The 16815-nt window shown below is 42.5% G+C and overlaps 1 protein-coding gene across 2 annotated transcripts; it reads left to right on the forward strand.

The window, feature by feature from the left end:
• Window positions 1–533: 533 nt before the first annotated feature.
• On the forward strand, window positions 534–14157 carry LOC125519515 (uncharacterized). Of its 2 annotated transcripts, none has more exons than XM_087536866.1 (3): window positions 534–1053; window positions 1254–1332; window positions 13871–14157. In XM_087536866.1, exons 1-3 carry the CDS (start codon window positions 559–561, stop codon window positions 13936–13938), a joined length of 642 nt encoding a protein of 213 aa, XP_087392992.1. In that variant the 5' UTR covers window positions 534–558; the 3' UTR covers window positions 13939–14157. The 2 variants fall into 2 exon arrangements, with proteins under 2 accessions (XP_087392992.1, XP_048540259.2); XM_048684302.2 differs by lacking the exon at window positions 13871–14157 and adding an exon at window positions 9299–10201 and having other exon boundaries at window positions 536–1053.
• The last annotated feature ends 2658 nt before the right edge of the window (window positions 14158–16815 follow it).

Genomic DNA, 16815 nt, shown 5'->3' on the forward strand with positions numbered 1-16815 from the left:
ATATTTAATAGTAGTATACTGAAGATATTCTATAGCTAAATACTATTAACTCCGTTTCAAAATATAAGAATATTACTATAAAGTATTATTAGCTATGTTCTAATATTTAGTAGTAGAGATAATATTCTTTAGTAGTGATATATCTTTATTCCTCATTAAATATAAGAATATTACTATTAAATACTAGAATCCCAAAGATATATCTAATAGTATACCAAAGATATACAAGAATTAAATAATATTACCTCTGTTTCAGAATATAAGAATGTTACCATTAAATACTGTCACAACTATTCTTATATTTAGCAACATCGATAATAGTATTTAATAGTAGTATATCATTGTTCCTAAATATAAGAATATTACTATTAAATACCAGTATACCAAATATATATATAATACTATACCAAAGATATACCAAAATATAAGAATATTTAATAGAAATATACCAAAGATATGCTACTATTAAATGCTGGTATTAAATAAATTAATATGTAGTTCAACACGCGGTCCCCACCATGGCCCGTGCCTTCCGTTTCGGTTCATAAAGGGCAACACATGCTTCTCCTCCTCCCTCACATTCTTCTCATCCCACTCTGCTCGACCCACTCTGCGTGTGTGCTCGACCGATCCACCGTGATGTCTGGCTCCGGCGACAACGCCATACCCACAGCCAACCACGAGGAGCAGAGCCTGGCGGTGCCCGCCCCGCCCCCTACGGCCTCCGTCGCCAAGGGGAAAGGGAAGGTGCTTGCGCAACAGGTGCATGCGTCGGTGGTTCGCAAGCGCAAGTCCGGGAGAGACCCACAGAAAAGCCCGCCCCCAGCGGCCACCAGAGAGGAGCTGGAATCTCGGCAGTCCCGGGAAGGCCCCTTGAAGGTTCTTGTGCTCCCGGCGCCAGGGGCCCCACGTACTCGCGCCGTCTCCGGAAACAAGATGATGAGACGCGCTCGCGCCCACACCCTGCATGCAATTGCTGTCTCCGACGACAAGATGGTGAGCCGCGCTCGCGCCCCCACCCTTCATGCAAACCCTGTCTTCGATGACAAGATGGTGAGCCGCACTCGCTTCCCCCTCTCCTACTAGTGATTTGAAGTTAACCGGTGCCTAATGATTCGAAGTTATTGACAATCTTTGATCTAGTCATTTGAATTAGTACTAGTGCTTACTGAATTACCTGATGTGTATGTGCAAGAACTACGTGGTGATTATATGTCCTTGGACTTTCTAATCGCTGGGTTCTCTTGTGGCAGATGGATGGGAAAAATGAGATGGCGCTGGTCCAGGGGGTGCCGCCCATGCGGGGGAGCACCGCGGCTTCAAGCTCAGTTGGTAAGTACTCCATACTAGTTTTTCTGTGAGTATCACGCCTATTTTTTTTTCATCATTAGTATAATGATAGTGGACTGAAGCTGGTCAGCTCTTTCCATGCTGGATTTTTGGCATCGTTAGTATACTGATATTGGACTGAAGCTGCTTAGCTCTTTCCATGCTAGATTTTGGCATCATTAGTATATTGATATTGGATGAAGCATGTTAGCTCTGTCCATGCTCGGGTTTTTTTCATCATTAGTATAGTGATATATTGGACTGAAGCTGCACATGTTTTGTTTCCATTAACGTTGGTCTAGCGGTGCTACACGTCAGTAGGCCGATCATGGCCGCCATACATGCTTGATTTTAATCAAGTTCCACCCAGTTGGTTTTGTCACTAGACGCGTATACAAATGCGAGCACCGGCACTATGTTGCAGCATGGAAGACATATGAACTGTAATAAGAAACATGCAATGGCTAGAAACATCTCATTACGATTTTTTTTTGGCACGTTATAGGTGTCAATGAAATTAGTCAGCTTGCCAGCCGTCGGATCTGACACGTGGAGCATTGGATCACACCACATGGCAGCAGAGAGAGTGGAATCCGTCTTCCTCCCTAGCCTCCACAAAACCTGTGTATCCCCCACCCCTCCCCATCGTTGCAACAGACTATTATGTCAGCCCCATGCAGCACCTCATGTCCATGCTCTGGCGCATACCTGATGTCGCCTGGTATCCTGCAAGCACTATTACAGCGCGTCGGCGAGGAACAGTGTCATACAACCGAGGTAGTTGATGCGACCACAACCCTCACCCCTTTGTCGCATTGGCTTGTGGCACTAGTAATCGGCTAAAACACCCCCCGTGAGAACCTGCAGTTGCACCACTGCGAACTATGCAGCGTAGGAAATGTTGCAACAACCCCGTGGGTGTGTGCATGGTGGAAATAGAGCGAATGGATATGGTGAAGAGAGAGGAATACAAGTGAGGGGCATCTGGCGCTAGAGCGAGCTGACTCATTTCCTCCTGAAACCAGTCTGTTGGATATAATTCCATTTTCTTTTTAGAAACCTCATAAAACCGTTGCAAGATGCGAGCATGTCTATACAAAATATAGTAGATATAGAATGCATACTCATTAACTGCAACAAATTAGTGAAAAAACACAATGTATATATGCCTAAACCGATGGATCATTGCCATGCATCTTCCAACTCTTCCTTGGTTAGGCCCACCCGCGAACCGGTCAATTCTGTCCAGATCATTGTCTTATCAACCACCAACTTGGTTCTTCCTCTCGTCTCCTCTCCCCACCCTTCACAACATACACCCATGTTTCTCAGCAATAGACCCACTTGGAGGCCACAATGGTGGCCATGGTAGGCTAGTGAAAAGCACAATGGTGGGCGGTCTTACAACACTAAACACAACATTGCAACACGTGATAACCCCATTTTTATAGCACCGGTGCACCATTTTGTGGCAAAGAAAAAAATGCTAATGACCTGCCATGTTGCATCGATGCCTTGGCCTTGCAGCATTGCCAACCACCTTGTAGCAATGAAAAGTTCACTGACCACTAGCTTTGCAACATCACATGACCGGCTTCTAGCACTGAACGCCCGGGCTAGCAGCACTGCGATGAGCGATGGTCAGCCTTGCAACAGTATTGGTTGACATTGCACACCTCATCTCCATTTTTATGTACATACACATGAGTGAACTTGGAACATCAGTAACGTATGAACAATAGCAATATTGACGAGGATGAAATTTGATTCCCCAAGAATCAACATTACTGAATAAGCGAGCAACTGCACATCCACCCCATGAGCCATACTTTTTGAGCCCTGCCACAACCGATTATACTAGATTAAAATGTACATGATCACAATAGATTAAATGGCAGGGAGGGCGGACTGCATGTGTTGAATCAGGCTAGTCGCGTGGTCACAGGTGCCTTGTCTGACTAGCCAACAAGATAGAAGGAGGCCGGCTGGGTTCTCATTCGTGAAGCTAAGCATAAATCCAACTCCAGACACGCTCGGGGGCTACTGAAGGTGCAATACACTATTGGTGTCCTCTAAGTGGGAAGCCCGGTAGCAAACCTATCTCAAGGCCCAAGAGGCAAGTGGAGGATCTACGCATGCATGACACCGAATAAGGTCCAGGAGAGCATCTGGGCGTGCAAGCAAACATGGCGATGGTATGAGAACTGGTGGATTCCTTGTAATCCCTAGCCCTCGTCACCTATATAAGGCAGGCCTAGGGGTTATCATTCACATATACTCTCGTAGACTATACTCTCAGTAGCCTTATACTTCATCTCCGTTGAAAACCCCTCGCACAAGGTGCTTCACCATGAATAAAAATCAGATACAGGATGTAGGGTATTACCTCTCACTCAGGGCTCGAACCTGGATAAAACCGTTGTGCCAACTCCCTTCTATTACATACGGCGCGTTCACCACCCTATTATGGGTACTAACAGCTTGCATACCATCGCTTTAAGTTCCGACACATTTTCTCTGGGAGTTGAAAGCAACTCATGGTGTAAGTATGTGTTACTTGAAGCACTGATTTTACTAGCACCTCCTTTCCCGCCTTCGGGATACCTTGTCCTTCCTATCCAACCACTTCGCCATTTGAGTTTTCTCTAACATATTTAAAATTTGCTTCCTTTGACCTACTCACCAAGGTTGGGATCCCCAAATAATGCTCGCTCAATGCCTTGGGATTAGTGCAAAAATATTTAAAACAACTTTTTCCTCCTATTTGCTTCCCTTTCCACGGAAAGATGATGCTTTTTGAAGATTTGCCATTTGTCCTAAGGCCAACTCGTAGTCAAACAGGATCTATTTTTAGGTCACAAAGTTGATATTTGATGCTTGAAGAAATAATACACTATCATCTGCAAACATAAGATGGGCTACATGGGGGCCAGTGCTCCCAAAATGTACACATTGATCTCCTTATCTTTGAGAATTCATGAGCAATGCAAAAAATAAACAAATAGGGGGATTGTGGGTCTCCTTGTCAGATCCCTCTTGATAGTGTAAAACTAATAGAGCAACCTCCATTCAATTTGACAGAAATCCTGGTCGGGGTAACAGATGTCATAGTTATCAAGATCTGGCTATTTGAGAAACCAAGTGCCCTCATCATCAGATTGTGGAAAATCCAAAACACCCTCTTGTATTTTAATAGCTAACATTGGATTTTTCTATTAGTTGACCTGATTGCATGCAAACACACTCATACGTGACCAATACATTGTCTGTGATAAGCCTACCAGGAATAATATACTTTGTTCCTCCGAGATCATTATGGACAGGAGAACCTTCAAACTATTCGCTAGGCCTTTGAAGCAATATGACTGAGTGTATTCTATAAGCTGATTGATACAATTTGACGAAGTATCTCCAGTGAGTTAATTTTTAGGATTGGGACTAGAACCGTATCACTGAAGTTTGCCGATGCACCGACTCCTTTATAAAAATCCCCTACTACTATGCGTACATCATTTTTTTAGCAACGACTAATGAAATTGGTAAACATAGTCGAGAGGTTGTCTGGCCCAGCGCTTTTTTCAGTCCAGTTTAGAATGGTGCATTCTCAATTTCTTCATCCATCACATCCGCGTTCACCCTCTCCCCCATATCATTAATCACACATGGTTTTATGTCAGCTAAGATGTGGTCAGCTTCAGCAGAGCCTTCTAAAGAAAACAACTAAGCACAGAAATCAGCCGACATCTTCCCCATCTCTTTGTCAATAGTACAACTTGTTCCATCCGCGCTGATGTTTTGCTCGTCTTCCTCAAGCTATTTCAGTCGAGCATGTTGCATATACATTATTTCTTCCCAGGCATGAACCAAATGAAGCTACGCTTCAATCTAACGGATCTCCACAAAGGATCTGGATCCTAACGCTCTCTCATTTCCATCGAAGCTGACCTTGTGCCTAGTGATGTCAGAACATACGAAACAAAACACTGAGCCACTCCAATGTTGCATATCATTGGTGATATTGTTAAGCTTCCCGTACAACACACTCTGGCCGAATTTTTATCAAATGCACACACCCAAGCATCCATGGAGCATCCGCCTCTCCTCAAATGTTAACGCTCTCTTCTTCCTTGTGGTAATGACCAGTTTGTCTAGCGCTCTAATAATGAGTGAAGCATGGTCTGGTCCTCCATGTGAACATGTTCAATCCGTGGTGAATCAACTGGGCAGGCTTTAACAGGCTTGAGCCTACCCTCAGCGATCCAAAAGAAAATTTTGGTAGTTAATAGTGCATGCTTCTAGTAGTATTCTAGCAAATTTTAACCTTGTTTGCACAAAAGAGCTGGGAGTTAGTGACTTTTTTTCACATCATTAACTTTGAGCCCCCCCTTGATTTTATTACAAGGTTCGCCACTATGTTCAATGGATGTATCCTAGAACGAATGCATGAAATCATCATTGCATGGACCCCTGTCCGGATGTACCTAAATGTTCTCATCATCATCCCTTTTGTTGTCCCGTCTGTATACGTAGCTACTAAAACAGAGGTTTGAAAAGCTGTTATTGGCTACGTTCTCCCTAATGTGCTCCATTTGTGTGAAACTCCTAAAGTAATCTCCTAGTTGTTGTGATTGAAAGAATACTTTGTTTTGGTATCACTGTCATAGATAAATTTATTATCAGGATCTAGTCTCTCGAAACCTCCCTTAGCTACACAAATTTGCTTCAATCTCTCCTCCTATCCAGTAGCTTTAGCTGATAATCCTTGTGATGCCTTTGCTGATCATCACCACCCTTCCTCGTCTAATGAACAAAAGTGCCTCGTCTGCGTTGCGTGGAGGTAGATGGGTCTTCTTTGCCCAGTCGCCTTGCACCCTTTCCCGTATAAATTTTTTTATGTCCTCCATCCTTTCATGCTCCTTCCTCAGCTCCCACATCCTTTTTAGTTGCAAATCATCCCTTAGTTCACTTTCATGTCACCGATCTTGCTTGCATTGGTCCTTCCTGTGTGTATAATCATTGTAGCACCTATGCCTAAATGGGAGGTCGGGCAACGCTGCATACTCCCTGCGAACATAGATGCACTTTCTTGACCTAGTGCTCCCAAGCTCCCACTTTCTTGACCTAGGAGCTATGATCGAGTGATGCCTTGAAGCATTCACCCAACTAGGGTGAGGAATCAACATGTGGTTCAAATCTTGCATCAGCATGTGCTAGTCTATCGCAGTCAATCCACAAGTGATGTATATTCTCAAATTGAAAATCAAGACAGTCCCCTCATCTTTCGCTGAAGAGTGGAGGAAGAAGCCTCGGACCAGTTAAACGAATATGAAAATTCTAGCTCTAACTATGAGATGGTCCCCCCCCCATAAATCCATCCTTCTCGAGAGCGTTCCCAAAAGTAGATAATGGTTTATAGGGGAAGATCCTTAATTATCACCCATTACTCCATGATACAAAACATTATCTTTGAAAAACTAGTTTTATCATCATAATCCTTCAAAACCATCATACTAAAACCAAATTTCCACAGTCCATTATATAGAGCATGCTTTTAGACTCCGTTTTGTCGAATCTCAAGATGGAGATACTATTGCCAATGTGACTTATCTGGGCTTCCTAGTAGAGTCCCCATGCCTATTGCATAGCCTTAACAAACACGTTGATGTTTATTTGCGGAAGCGAGCACACCTTTCCAACAGCTGGCCACTTAGTAGGCCTAGGTCGGTCTAGAATCCTGATCTCAAACATGAGGCATATTAGTTCCTTTTTGTCAAGTTCAAGGCTCCTTGTTTGGTTGAGAGATGTGCTGCCTCCTGGAAGCATTTTCGTCTGTCCGGGACTTTGAAGATTCTCGGCTTATCCATCGTTTGTCGCACGCTTCAGGGAGATTCTCAAATTGTCAACTTACAGATCCATGCCACGCCATGATCTCCCATCATCGACCCGTAGATGAATAAAACCCTAACAGTAGTACTAGCTGTCGGTCCCCTATAGTCGACCTTAGCATTTCCTTTCATGGTGGGCCCACCACCAGCTATTCCTCTCGGTCCTTCCCTTGGTACTTTTTCTGCGGTGGAGCCTTTGTGCTTCATTTGGCTTTCTACAATGGTGGATGTATCCAGCTCATAAGTCTCCTCTATCTATAGGAAGCTAGTTTACAAGTTTCATTCGAAAGAAGTCTTCTCGCATGTAAAGACATCACTAAGAGTGTGATACATATAGGTGCATACTTTGCGGATGATGGAAATTTCAGCAGATATGAACAGCTCCAGGCGAGCACACAAACAAATCATCGACCAGAAATGATTCATTTCCAAAGAAACAAAGTCGCAAAAAGAGAGACACGACATTATGTTCTTTATGGAAAACACATCTATATTTAAATGTTGCTTTGCTCTTTGATTATTAATAGGAATCTTTTTACTAATATACTAAGTGTAAATATTTATAGATATGGAAGGCATTTTGTTTAGTAGGTTTTACTGAATCATACTCCCTCCGTTCCTAAATATGTAAGTCTTTTTAGAGATTCCAATGCGGACTACGTACAGAGTAAAATGAGTGAATCTACACTCTAAAATATGTGTATATAGATCCGTAAATAGTCTTTCTTGAAATCTCTAAAAAGACTTATATTTAGGAATGGAGGGGCCATCGGTTTATGGTATGTTGAAATTAGAAGAAGTTCATGCGCCTTCAAGGCATGTCACGGTTTGTTGTTCCACCTCAAACAGGGACATACTACATGGTTATTCTCCCTGCATATGGCCCCTCTCCGCATGCTCTTCCTCTCTCTCTCTCTCTCTTTCTCTCTCCATTGTATATTCCATAATTGCTGACACGACTCCATACTGCCTAATTGGTGAAGCTCCAGGAACACCTAGCAGTGATGGGTTCAACACGCGTAAGTAGTCTATACTTAGTGGAGAACTAACAAACCACTTAGATGAATGCGTCCGCCAGTGGTGGTCAAATCAGATAAGAAATTCGGGCCATGACCAGTCCAAATCCGACACCTGCCAATAATGTGTAGTCTCCACTACTCGAACCTTCTTCTCCTCAATATATTGCACCGCCTGATGTTTGGAGAAGCCATAGAGTTGGGGATCGGAATAGAGGAAACAATGGTGGGGAGTGTCTTTAAGAATAGGAACCGAGAATCCGGACGGTGAAGGCCTCGACCCTACTGCACCATCGGCCCATGAGCACTGACCCGTATATATTGTGCAAGGACCGAGGCAGAAGTGAACACAATCATCACCTGGGTGGCATAGGGAGTTGGACCTGGGTGTTCCTCCTCTCAAGCAAACTCAATGAACTCTTGGAGGCAGCACCGATGCGAGATTCTGTAGAGATGACAACATTTTGAGGAGGTGGAGGGCCAGATCAATGTTTCTTCCTCAAATGGTTTATTTTCGGGGAAGAGGGGGAAGGGTATGACATGATGAGCGATTAACAAGGGAAGTGTGTGTGTCTGTGGAGGATAAATCATGAAGACAAGTCTGCTAATAGCTAGAGAAGGGACAAATGATAGCAGGAATGAATAATGATCTTACCCTGTGGGGCTACTAGTTTTAAGTTGTGAACTAAATGACAGGGTAATGATTTAGTCACTATCGTGCTGTGACTTGGGATTGTAAGTGGTGGGTTGTATATGACTAACAAGTAGCATGCTTAGCCTCAATATTGTCCTCTATCACTGGTAACAATGTATCATTGATGGACCACATATTGGGCCCATCACCACTACCTTTTAAAAAAAATAGATTTTTAGTTGTCGTCAGATTCACGACAATCCCGCCATCCATTACTACTAAGTAGCACTACTGATGGGTTCTGTGACCCACCACTATTGATCAATAACTAGAGGATAACTCTAGCATAGTGCTCATCCGTTTCTTTGAGATTTTATTAGTGTTTTCTTGTTCACGAAGACATATCAACTGACCCTAACAAGTGTTCTCTTTAGGTGTGGTTGAGAGTGCAAACGCGGGGAGCTTGAAAGCAGGGAAAATGGCACCTAGAGTGGTCCAGGTCTCCATGATGAACAACCACAACTTTGATTTGAATGAGCTGCCGGCTGAACATGAGAAGCCCGAGGAGCAGGAGTAGCCGCGTGTGGCACAACATGAGCTTTGATATTCACAACGGCTGGAGGCTGATCAAATCTGCATCTATGAGAAAAAATGACTCTTCGCCAAAAGCATAGCCCTGTCGGAAATTATCAAAACTATCCCTTTCCTGAGGATAATGGGAAGGCTTGTTTGGAACTTTTAAATTTCTCGCTTCCTACTTTTTTGCAATTGACTAACATTATTGCTAAACTTGAGGGAGGGAGTCGGTATACTGCATCATGATCACCCTATCCACTTGAAATGGCCTTTCTATTCATTTCCCATGATGGTTTTGGTATCTAGATTGTTTCAACAAGAATATATTCATATGGTAAAGCTTTGTGAAACTTTAGCGATGGAGCTAGGTCTCAGGTCGTGTGAAAAGACAGTAAGTCAAGAAGTGTGTTAGCTCATGAGATAATATATTTTTGAAGTTGGTCATCATGTGTGTTGACACAATGGGTAGTATGAGAGAAGTTTGGCATGCATGTTTGGGTTTGAAACAAGCTGTCTAATTGGACCTTCATATGGCCAAAAAAGGGAGAAAACATGGCTAATAGGATGCACAAATGATATGGAAGGTACTTGTTGGATGGAAGTTAACTATAGCTATCCAACCACACAAAATGTTTGTTGACCCGCGTCCTTACGTATCGAGGTTGACTTCATGTGCAAACTAGATTGTGACTAAATTATGGCATATATATGTAATAACTTGGCATCTGACCAAGCACAAAACACCCCAAAAAACACTATTTACTTCTCTTCGATGCATATTCTAGTGGAAGGGTAGTCATAACCATATGGGGATATTTTTCCACAATAGAATCTATAATGTTCTAGCGAGGCATGTGTAAATGGAGAGGATAATAGGCAAACATGGAAACATCCAACATTGTGTTGTACTTGCACCTAGTTGTATAGTGAGATAATATGGAAACGGAGGAGGCTTATAGGGAAACACGAGAACACCCAACATGTTTCTCTACTTACTTCCTATTGCTACCAAGAGACTGAGACTAGAGAAAGGTTAATCATAACACATGGACAAGATCTCTCATACAAGTTGAAAATGGAATGAATCTTGTATGAAAATGCTAACCAAGTATGAGTGTGCATAACATACCATCTCCTCCCTTTCTTGTTGTATTTTCCTTCACCAACCCCATAGTACCCTCATCGACACTATTAATTCAATATGCTTCTCATATGATTTAGAATTGTGATTGGGAGATAATTGGATCATTATCTAGGTAGACTTCTTCAAGGGGCAATAATGGAGGTGTCTTATCTATTATAGCCACATTCCGGATAGGAATAAAAAAGTAGACATAACCTGATAATTTGTTCAGATTGGAATCCAGGATTCAACATACATCAACTATCCTACATGTAAATCAAATCCTCATCCTACATCGGCATTGTGCTTTAGTTGGACTACCACTTTATGGACAAGCCGCATGGTCCATGTGGTCAATGTCGCGAAGGATAGAGGACAATCAACAAAGAGTTGTCGATGATTGGTCATTGAAGTTATTTCTCAAGAAATTTCCTTCCCAACATGGTTCATTTAATTCATTATTTTTTATTTTTTATCGGTCTTTGCTCTAATGTGTAACCTTCTTCCCACGATTTGGGTCTAGCTGTCGGTGGTCATGAGTTCATTACTTATGTTAACTACTATTGTTGTGTCCACTTGTTCGCCAAGAGACTATAAAGTTAAATTATATGCTCATGTATTTATATTAATATAGTTGGCGGTGAGGTAATCATTAACCTTGTATGTTACTCACATTTGTCAAATAGGAGGCCAAGCTGGAACTGTCTGGTGCATCATATATGGTCACATATGGTGTATTGCCTATTCTAAACCCGATGTGTATTACATAATGGCATGTGCCTGCGGGGAGGAACGAGTCACTCTTTTGTGTCAAGGGGAGACGGCATGCCTAATAATTGACAATGAAAAATTAATCGCCTAATCAAAAGCCTAACCCAAGATAGTGAATATGTGCCATTGTAATTGTACCACACTAAGTCATCGGTATTTCATAATGGAATGTTCCCGATATCGTGACTTTTGATGGTGATAAGCCCAAATAATCACCATTGTGAAATTAAATTCCTCCCTTGAGTTCAACCCATATCCGTAAAGATGTGCCACTACAATCCACCTCATGGCTATCTTGGACTCCTTAATATAATCAAGTGTGCCCAATATGGTAACTTGATAATCACATATACTAATGGGGAGGGGATATGTCACATTTTTTGCCATGGAGACATGATATTCCGTACTAATTGACCCTAAGAAGCTAATCGCCTCCATCATTACCATCAAGACCCCTTCCTGGTTCTCCTATAACTGGATTCCGCAAAACCACGAGAATCCTTGGAATGGGATTACAAATTAGCACCTTTTGTTTTCACATAGTAAAAATAGTTGCTCCTTGGAGAGCACCGTACGATGAAAGTTGTAACCCGTGTTTCAGAGGGAGTTATTGTCTCAAAACTTTGTTCTCAACTATTCTGATTCCAGCAAACGGAGGCCATTGGGTCAAAGCTGTAGCGCATGCCTTGTAGTTTTGAAGTGGGGCGAGACAACTTTAGCTAGGAACCTATTTTCCTTCTGACCAGCTCCCTAGAAACAATGTTCAACTTCATGTGTAGTCCATGTAGATGTGTCACTACAATTGCACCACTAGGATATCACCAAGTCCTATGTATTACATGACAACATATGCCGCCATACGATGACTTGATAAATTTAATGCATTTCACAAAGCTTTTATGTTCCAATTATAGTGAAGATAGTGACTCACATGTCAGCCTCCCTAACGGGAAGCAAAATCACTCTGACTTTGGCAACCTGATTATTTGATCAATCCAGAATAGGAGTCTTGGAGACACCCATGTCAATAATGTGAAATTATGGGAAATATTATTATGTGCATCAACATGAGCCAAAACTCGTGGCTTAAGAGATAAGTGTACAATCTTCCAATGGTTACGCCCCCTACTAAATTCATGATGTTAACCAGTTCCCAGAAGTTTAAGTTGAGAAACAAGTTTGGGAAACATATTTCGAGACACCTGTCATGCCTAGTATTGTCTGAAGCCTAGGTAAGCTTAGTCATGGGCAACATTGACCCGGTTCTTAACTCATGTCCTCCTTGCCTGATACCATATTGAATGGCAAGTACATAATCAATTTACTTTAGTGGGTGAACACTGTTGGCTAGTATATTTCAAAACTCACCTCACACGCATCTTTTAGGGGCATATAGTGCATTGTGATGGAAACATTTTTTCTATAGACTAAATTCCAATGGAAAATTTTAATTAATTTAGTAGTAATCTTGTATGGCAAGGATATATGGCAAATGAAAAGGAGGGCTCAAATGCTACTTGTTGGCACACCCAATTAAAGTTGTCTTTTTCCTCCCATGTTGATCCTCTGTGGTTCGACATTGGGAATTACACAGACTAGATCTACCAGACCGTGGATGTTCCGCCGTGAACGTCCATATGGTGCAATGAGTGATAGCGGCGTATATAGAACATATAGTAGACACCGTTAAAGTGATTAAATGTGCTATTTTTCCTACTATGAAAAAATAGTATTTTAAAGAGAAAATTATGTAAGAGTTTGTGATCTTTGTATGTAAAAGCATTATTTTCCTTTGCTTGGTATTCACACAGTTTGATTTATGGCAAAAATGGAAAATCATGGGACAATAATTATTGATATTCTTTGTGGGAAGGCGAGATGTTTTCACTTTTCAGATCACACAAACTATCATTTTCTTATAGGAGTGACATATAGTGTTCTAAATCTGCATTTGTGATTCGTTGTCCATTTAAATTTGGTTTCTTCCATAGATTATGTTGGTTTGTTGCTGTATTTATCTCAGCACTAATGTATACTGATGTTAGCTAAGTCCAATCAAAAGTTGATGTTTCCATAATGTTATACAAATTAGTAATCTATGTACTGACCAAAGTCAAGTTATAGAAGCCTAAACTATATGAAATACACATCATGCAGTACACATGTTCATCTTAGTGTTATGTTATACTTGGATCCCAGATAACAAATGTTATCAATTATTACTATCTTTTGCAGCTTGTTTCTGCCTGTTCATCGTAGAATTATCTTATGTAGTCTCCCAAGGTTCACGCAACTTGGATTTTCATACTTTGGTAGTACTAGTGTTCACTAGGTCTAGGTGCCACTCTGTAGAAGCTGGGGATACAGATGGAGAAAGTAGTCATGGTTTTTTTTTTCAAAAACTTTGTTCATATCTATAACAGGTTTATTAATTTATAGTGTATAGTGTTGTGAAACCTAGAGTGTTCTCTCTCATTTAACATTGAACTACGCTTGCAAGGAAAAACCTTCATTTGACATCAAACTATGCATGCAGGGCAAACACTCCGTGCATCGGTGCCACCACGCCGCGAACCTTGGGAGCTTGAACCTGGATGGGTGTGAACTTATGATTGATGTCAAGGTTAGGGGTTAGTCATGGATTGAGAATAAAGGGGACTTTGCGAACTATTATTAATAATATGGATGAAACATTGCCTTGTAGAGAGAATAAGAGATTTCGAGAGATATTTATAAATGGATGCATAATTGCAATATTAGTACAAATGATGCTAACATTTTATTTTCATTGTTGTTCGCATTAAACTTCATGTGATGGCTCCATTATTCACAGCCTCGAGCATGAAAATGTTATTTCGTTCGGGTAAATGGTGTGTGTCGTTGCTCCTGTAGTTTTGCAGTTTGAATCTGCTTGAAACTTGTGAGTTGGATTTTGCGAAGTTGCAATGCAAATTTGGGATGCAGGGAAGATAATAAACAATGCTTTCTATGAATATTGGATGCGATTCAGATAGCACGCATGCAAATGCAAGATGCAAGACGTTGTAGGCACATGTCCAGGTTTATTAAGAAAATCTACAACCGGACGCCTCATATCCACCCCAAACGCCAAGGCGGGCTGTCCGGTCGGTACAAGGACGCACCCAACTGGACCTGCCAAATCCACCCCAAACGTCTAGACTGACGGGCACTCCCCATATCCGGCACATATCTGGAACAGATATGTGGAAGCCCAGAGGCGCCAGGTAGGATCCGGCCAACTACGGCCCACCCGGCCTCACATAAATTGGACCCTATCGTCACTCCGAGCGAAAGCCTAGCAACATTCGAATCCACTCTACTCATCTCCAGGCCACTCCCCTCCACCCACAAGCCCCATTTGCGGATCTCCCACCATCTCAGGCATGACGGGCAGTGGATCCCAGTCTAACACCTCTCGGTCCCTTGAGCCGGAGATCGTCCCACGCGGCCCCGAGGAGGATATGGTCGACTACCTTGCGCTTCTCCACTACCAGAAGAGTCCGCCCGGCAGCACTCAAAATTCATCTAGCGGGAATCCATTGCGTTTGCCCAAATGGCGCATGGATCATGCCCCAGGGCATTCGCCGCAGCCTCCCTAGAAGCGGTGCAGTCTGTCTGGCATCCGAATGCCGTGGAGGATGCGCAACCACTTTGTTGGCACACCGAGACAGAGGTGCACAACTGCTTAACGTCTGATACAAATATGGTGTGGCGCATCGACCGTGTTAGGCAATGGGCACTGAAACCCGCGGCAGCCCTCATGCCAGACGCCCGCGGGGCGGACTCGCACTCTTCAGCGCCTCGTATCGTGCATGACAGCCCTTGGCGCCGAAATCTTGTTGTGTTGGACGTGGACGGCTCCACCATGATGGATCAATCATCGACCTCACTTCCACCGATGACAGGGAGGGCACGGGCTCCAACGAGAAAGAGTAGGCCATGGGAGACGGCACCAACTCGAGTTTCTTTAGCCGGATCGTGTCCCATGTCCTACTCTACCTCACCGGAGACCGACCCTCCACTTCGACAGGCTCAGACAGCCATCAGACATGGGCAGGGCCGGAACAACAAGGACAGCAGCTCACGCAAATTTAGACTATAACCGTCGACCCGAGCGCGGCATGAGTTAATCGCTGAAGAGGTTGGGCCCCTCTGTCACCGGTGGTCGTGCAGTTGCCGACGCAGTCATCCATGACCACCAGATTGACGCCGCCACCACTACAAGTCTAGGCGTCTCTGTAGTGGGTGATGTCATTTTAGTGTATTTTCTTTGTATTATGATGATTGCATACTGTGTTGTGTATTGTGGCATATTTTCTTTGTATTGTGATGATTGTATACTGTACAATGTATTGTGGCATATTTTTTGTGGTCTATTTTTGAAAATAAAAGTATAAATAGCTAAAAGTGGTGTGAAGAATAAATTTATACCCGCCACTACAAAACAATTGCCAGTACTAGTTACATATTTTTGCCTGCCATTAATAGTAATGTCCACCACTACTATGAGAGCCACGTCGATGGCGGGCTGTTTGTAACGCCCTCCACTGTTATATTCATCTGTCGCAGGTGGAGTGCCCACCACTGATGCCATGTTACCAGTGGCGGGTGCCTCTGAGAGCCACACCCATCATTGTTGGGATTTTGATGCCCGCCACTGCTAGGCATTCCGACAATAGTGTGCAATTGTGTATCTAGTAGAACATATGCAACTATCCTCCCAACAAAGAGTTTCGTCCTACCATGAAGTTATAGTCGCGTTGAAGACATTCATTTATAATCGGAAGTGACGTTGCAGTTGCATATCAAGTAGGAGACATTTAACTGCCCTAATGACAAAACACTTTTGTTCCCTAAGTTACAGCCGCGTTGAAGACATGCATTAGCGAAGCGACACCACCTGTAGTTGCGTGTTTAGAGTTAGAAATGCAACTAGCTCCACAATAATAAAACTCTGAATTTTATTTTTTAATGAATTTTAAATAAAAGTAAAAAGAAAAGATGAAGATAAAAACAAAAATAGACCAAACAAACAATAGGAAAAACCCTAAAAAAGGCAAAAACAAAGAAAGGAAAGACCTGTTTGAAGTTTCTAGAAGCTTCATAAAACCAATAGAAAGAGTCCCACATGGGCCGGCCCATTCACACATGTAAACAGAGGCGGGAGAGGCGTATGTCTACTAGCTCACAGTTGGAGAATCCTATTCCGCGCACAGGTCGCTACGTAGCAACCTAGCGCGTACCCCCTCGGGTTTGCAGTCCTCTTCGGGTCGGTCCATTCCGGGTTCTTCCACATAACGGTTTTTGGGAAGGCTCTAGACCTTTTTCTTTTCTATTTTTATTGTTTTTCTTCTAGTTTTTTTATTTATTTTCTATTTCTATTTTACTTTTTATTTACTTTTTTTTCCTTTTCCTTTTTCGTGTTGCAAACATATTTCAAATTCGCAAACAATTATTGAA

This window comes from Triticum urartu, chromosome 7A, assembly GCF_056163025.1.
Source record: "Triticum urartu cultivar PI428250 chromosome 7A, HENAU_Tu73, whole genome shotgun sequence".
NCBI classification, from domain to species: Eukaryota; Viridiplantae; Streptophyta; class Magnoliopsida; order Poales; family Poaceae; genus Triticum; species Triticum urartu.

Bases quoted from the DNA above. Each gene is read 5' to 3' on its own strand.
- LOC125519515 (XM_048684302.2), top strand. From the start codon at position 559: ATGCTTCTCCTCCTCCCTCACATTCTTCTCATCCCACTCTGCTCGACC. The intron at 1,054-1,253 runs GTGAGCCGCACT...CTCTTGTGGCAG, and splicing joins CTGTCTTCGATGACAAGATG to ATGGATGGGAAAAATGAGAT. The intron at 1,333-9,298 runs GTAAGTACTCCA...TGTTCTCTTTAG, and splicing joins CGCGGCTTCAAGCTCAGTTG to GTGTGGTTGAGAGTGCAAAC.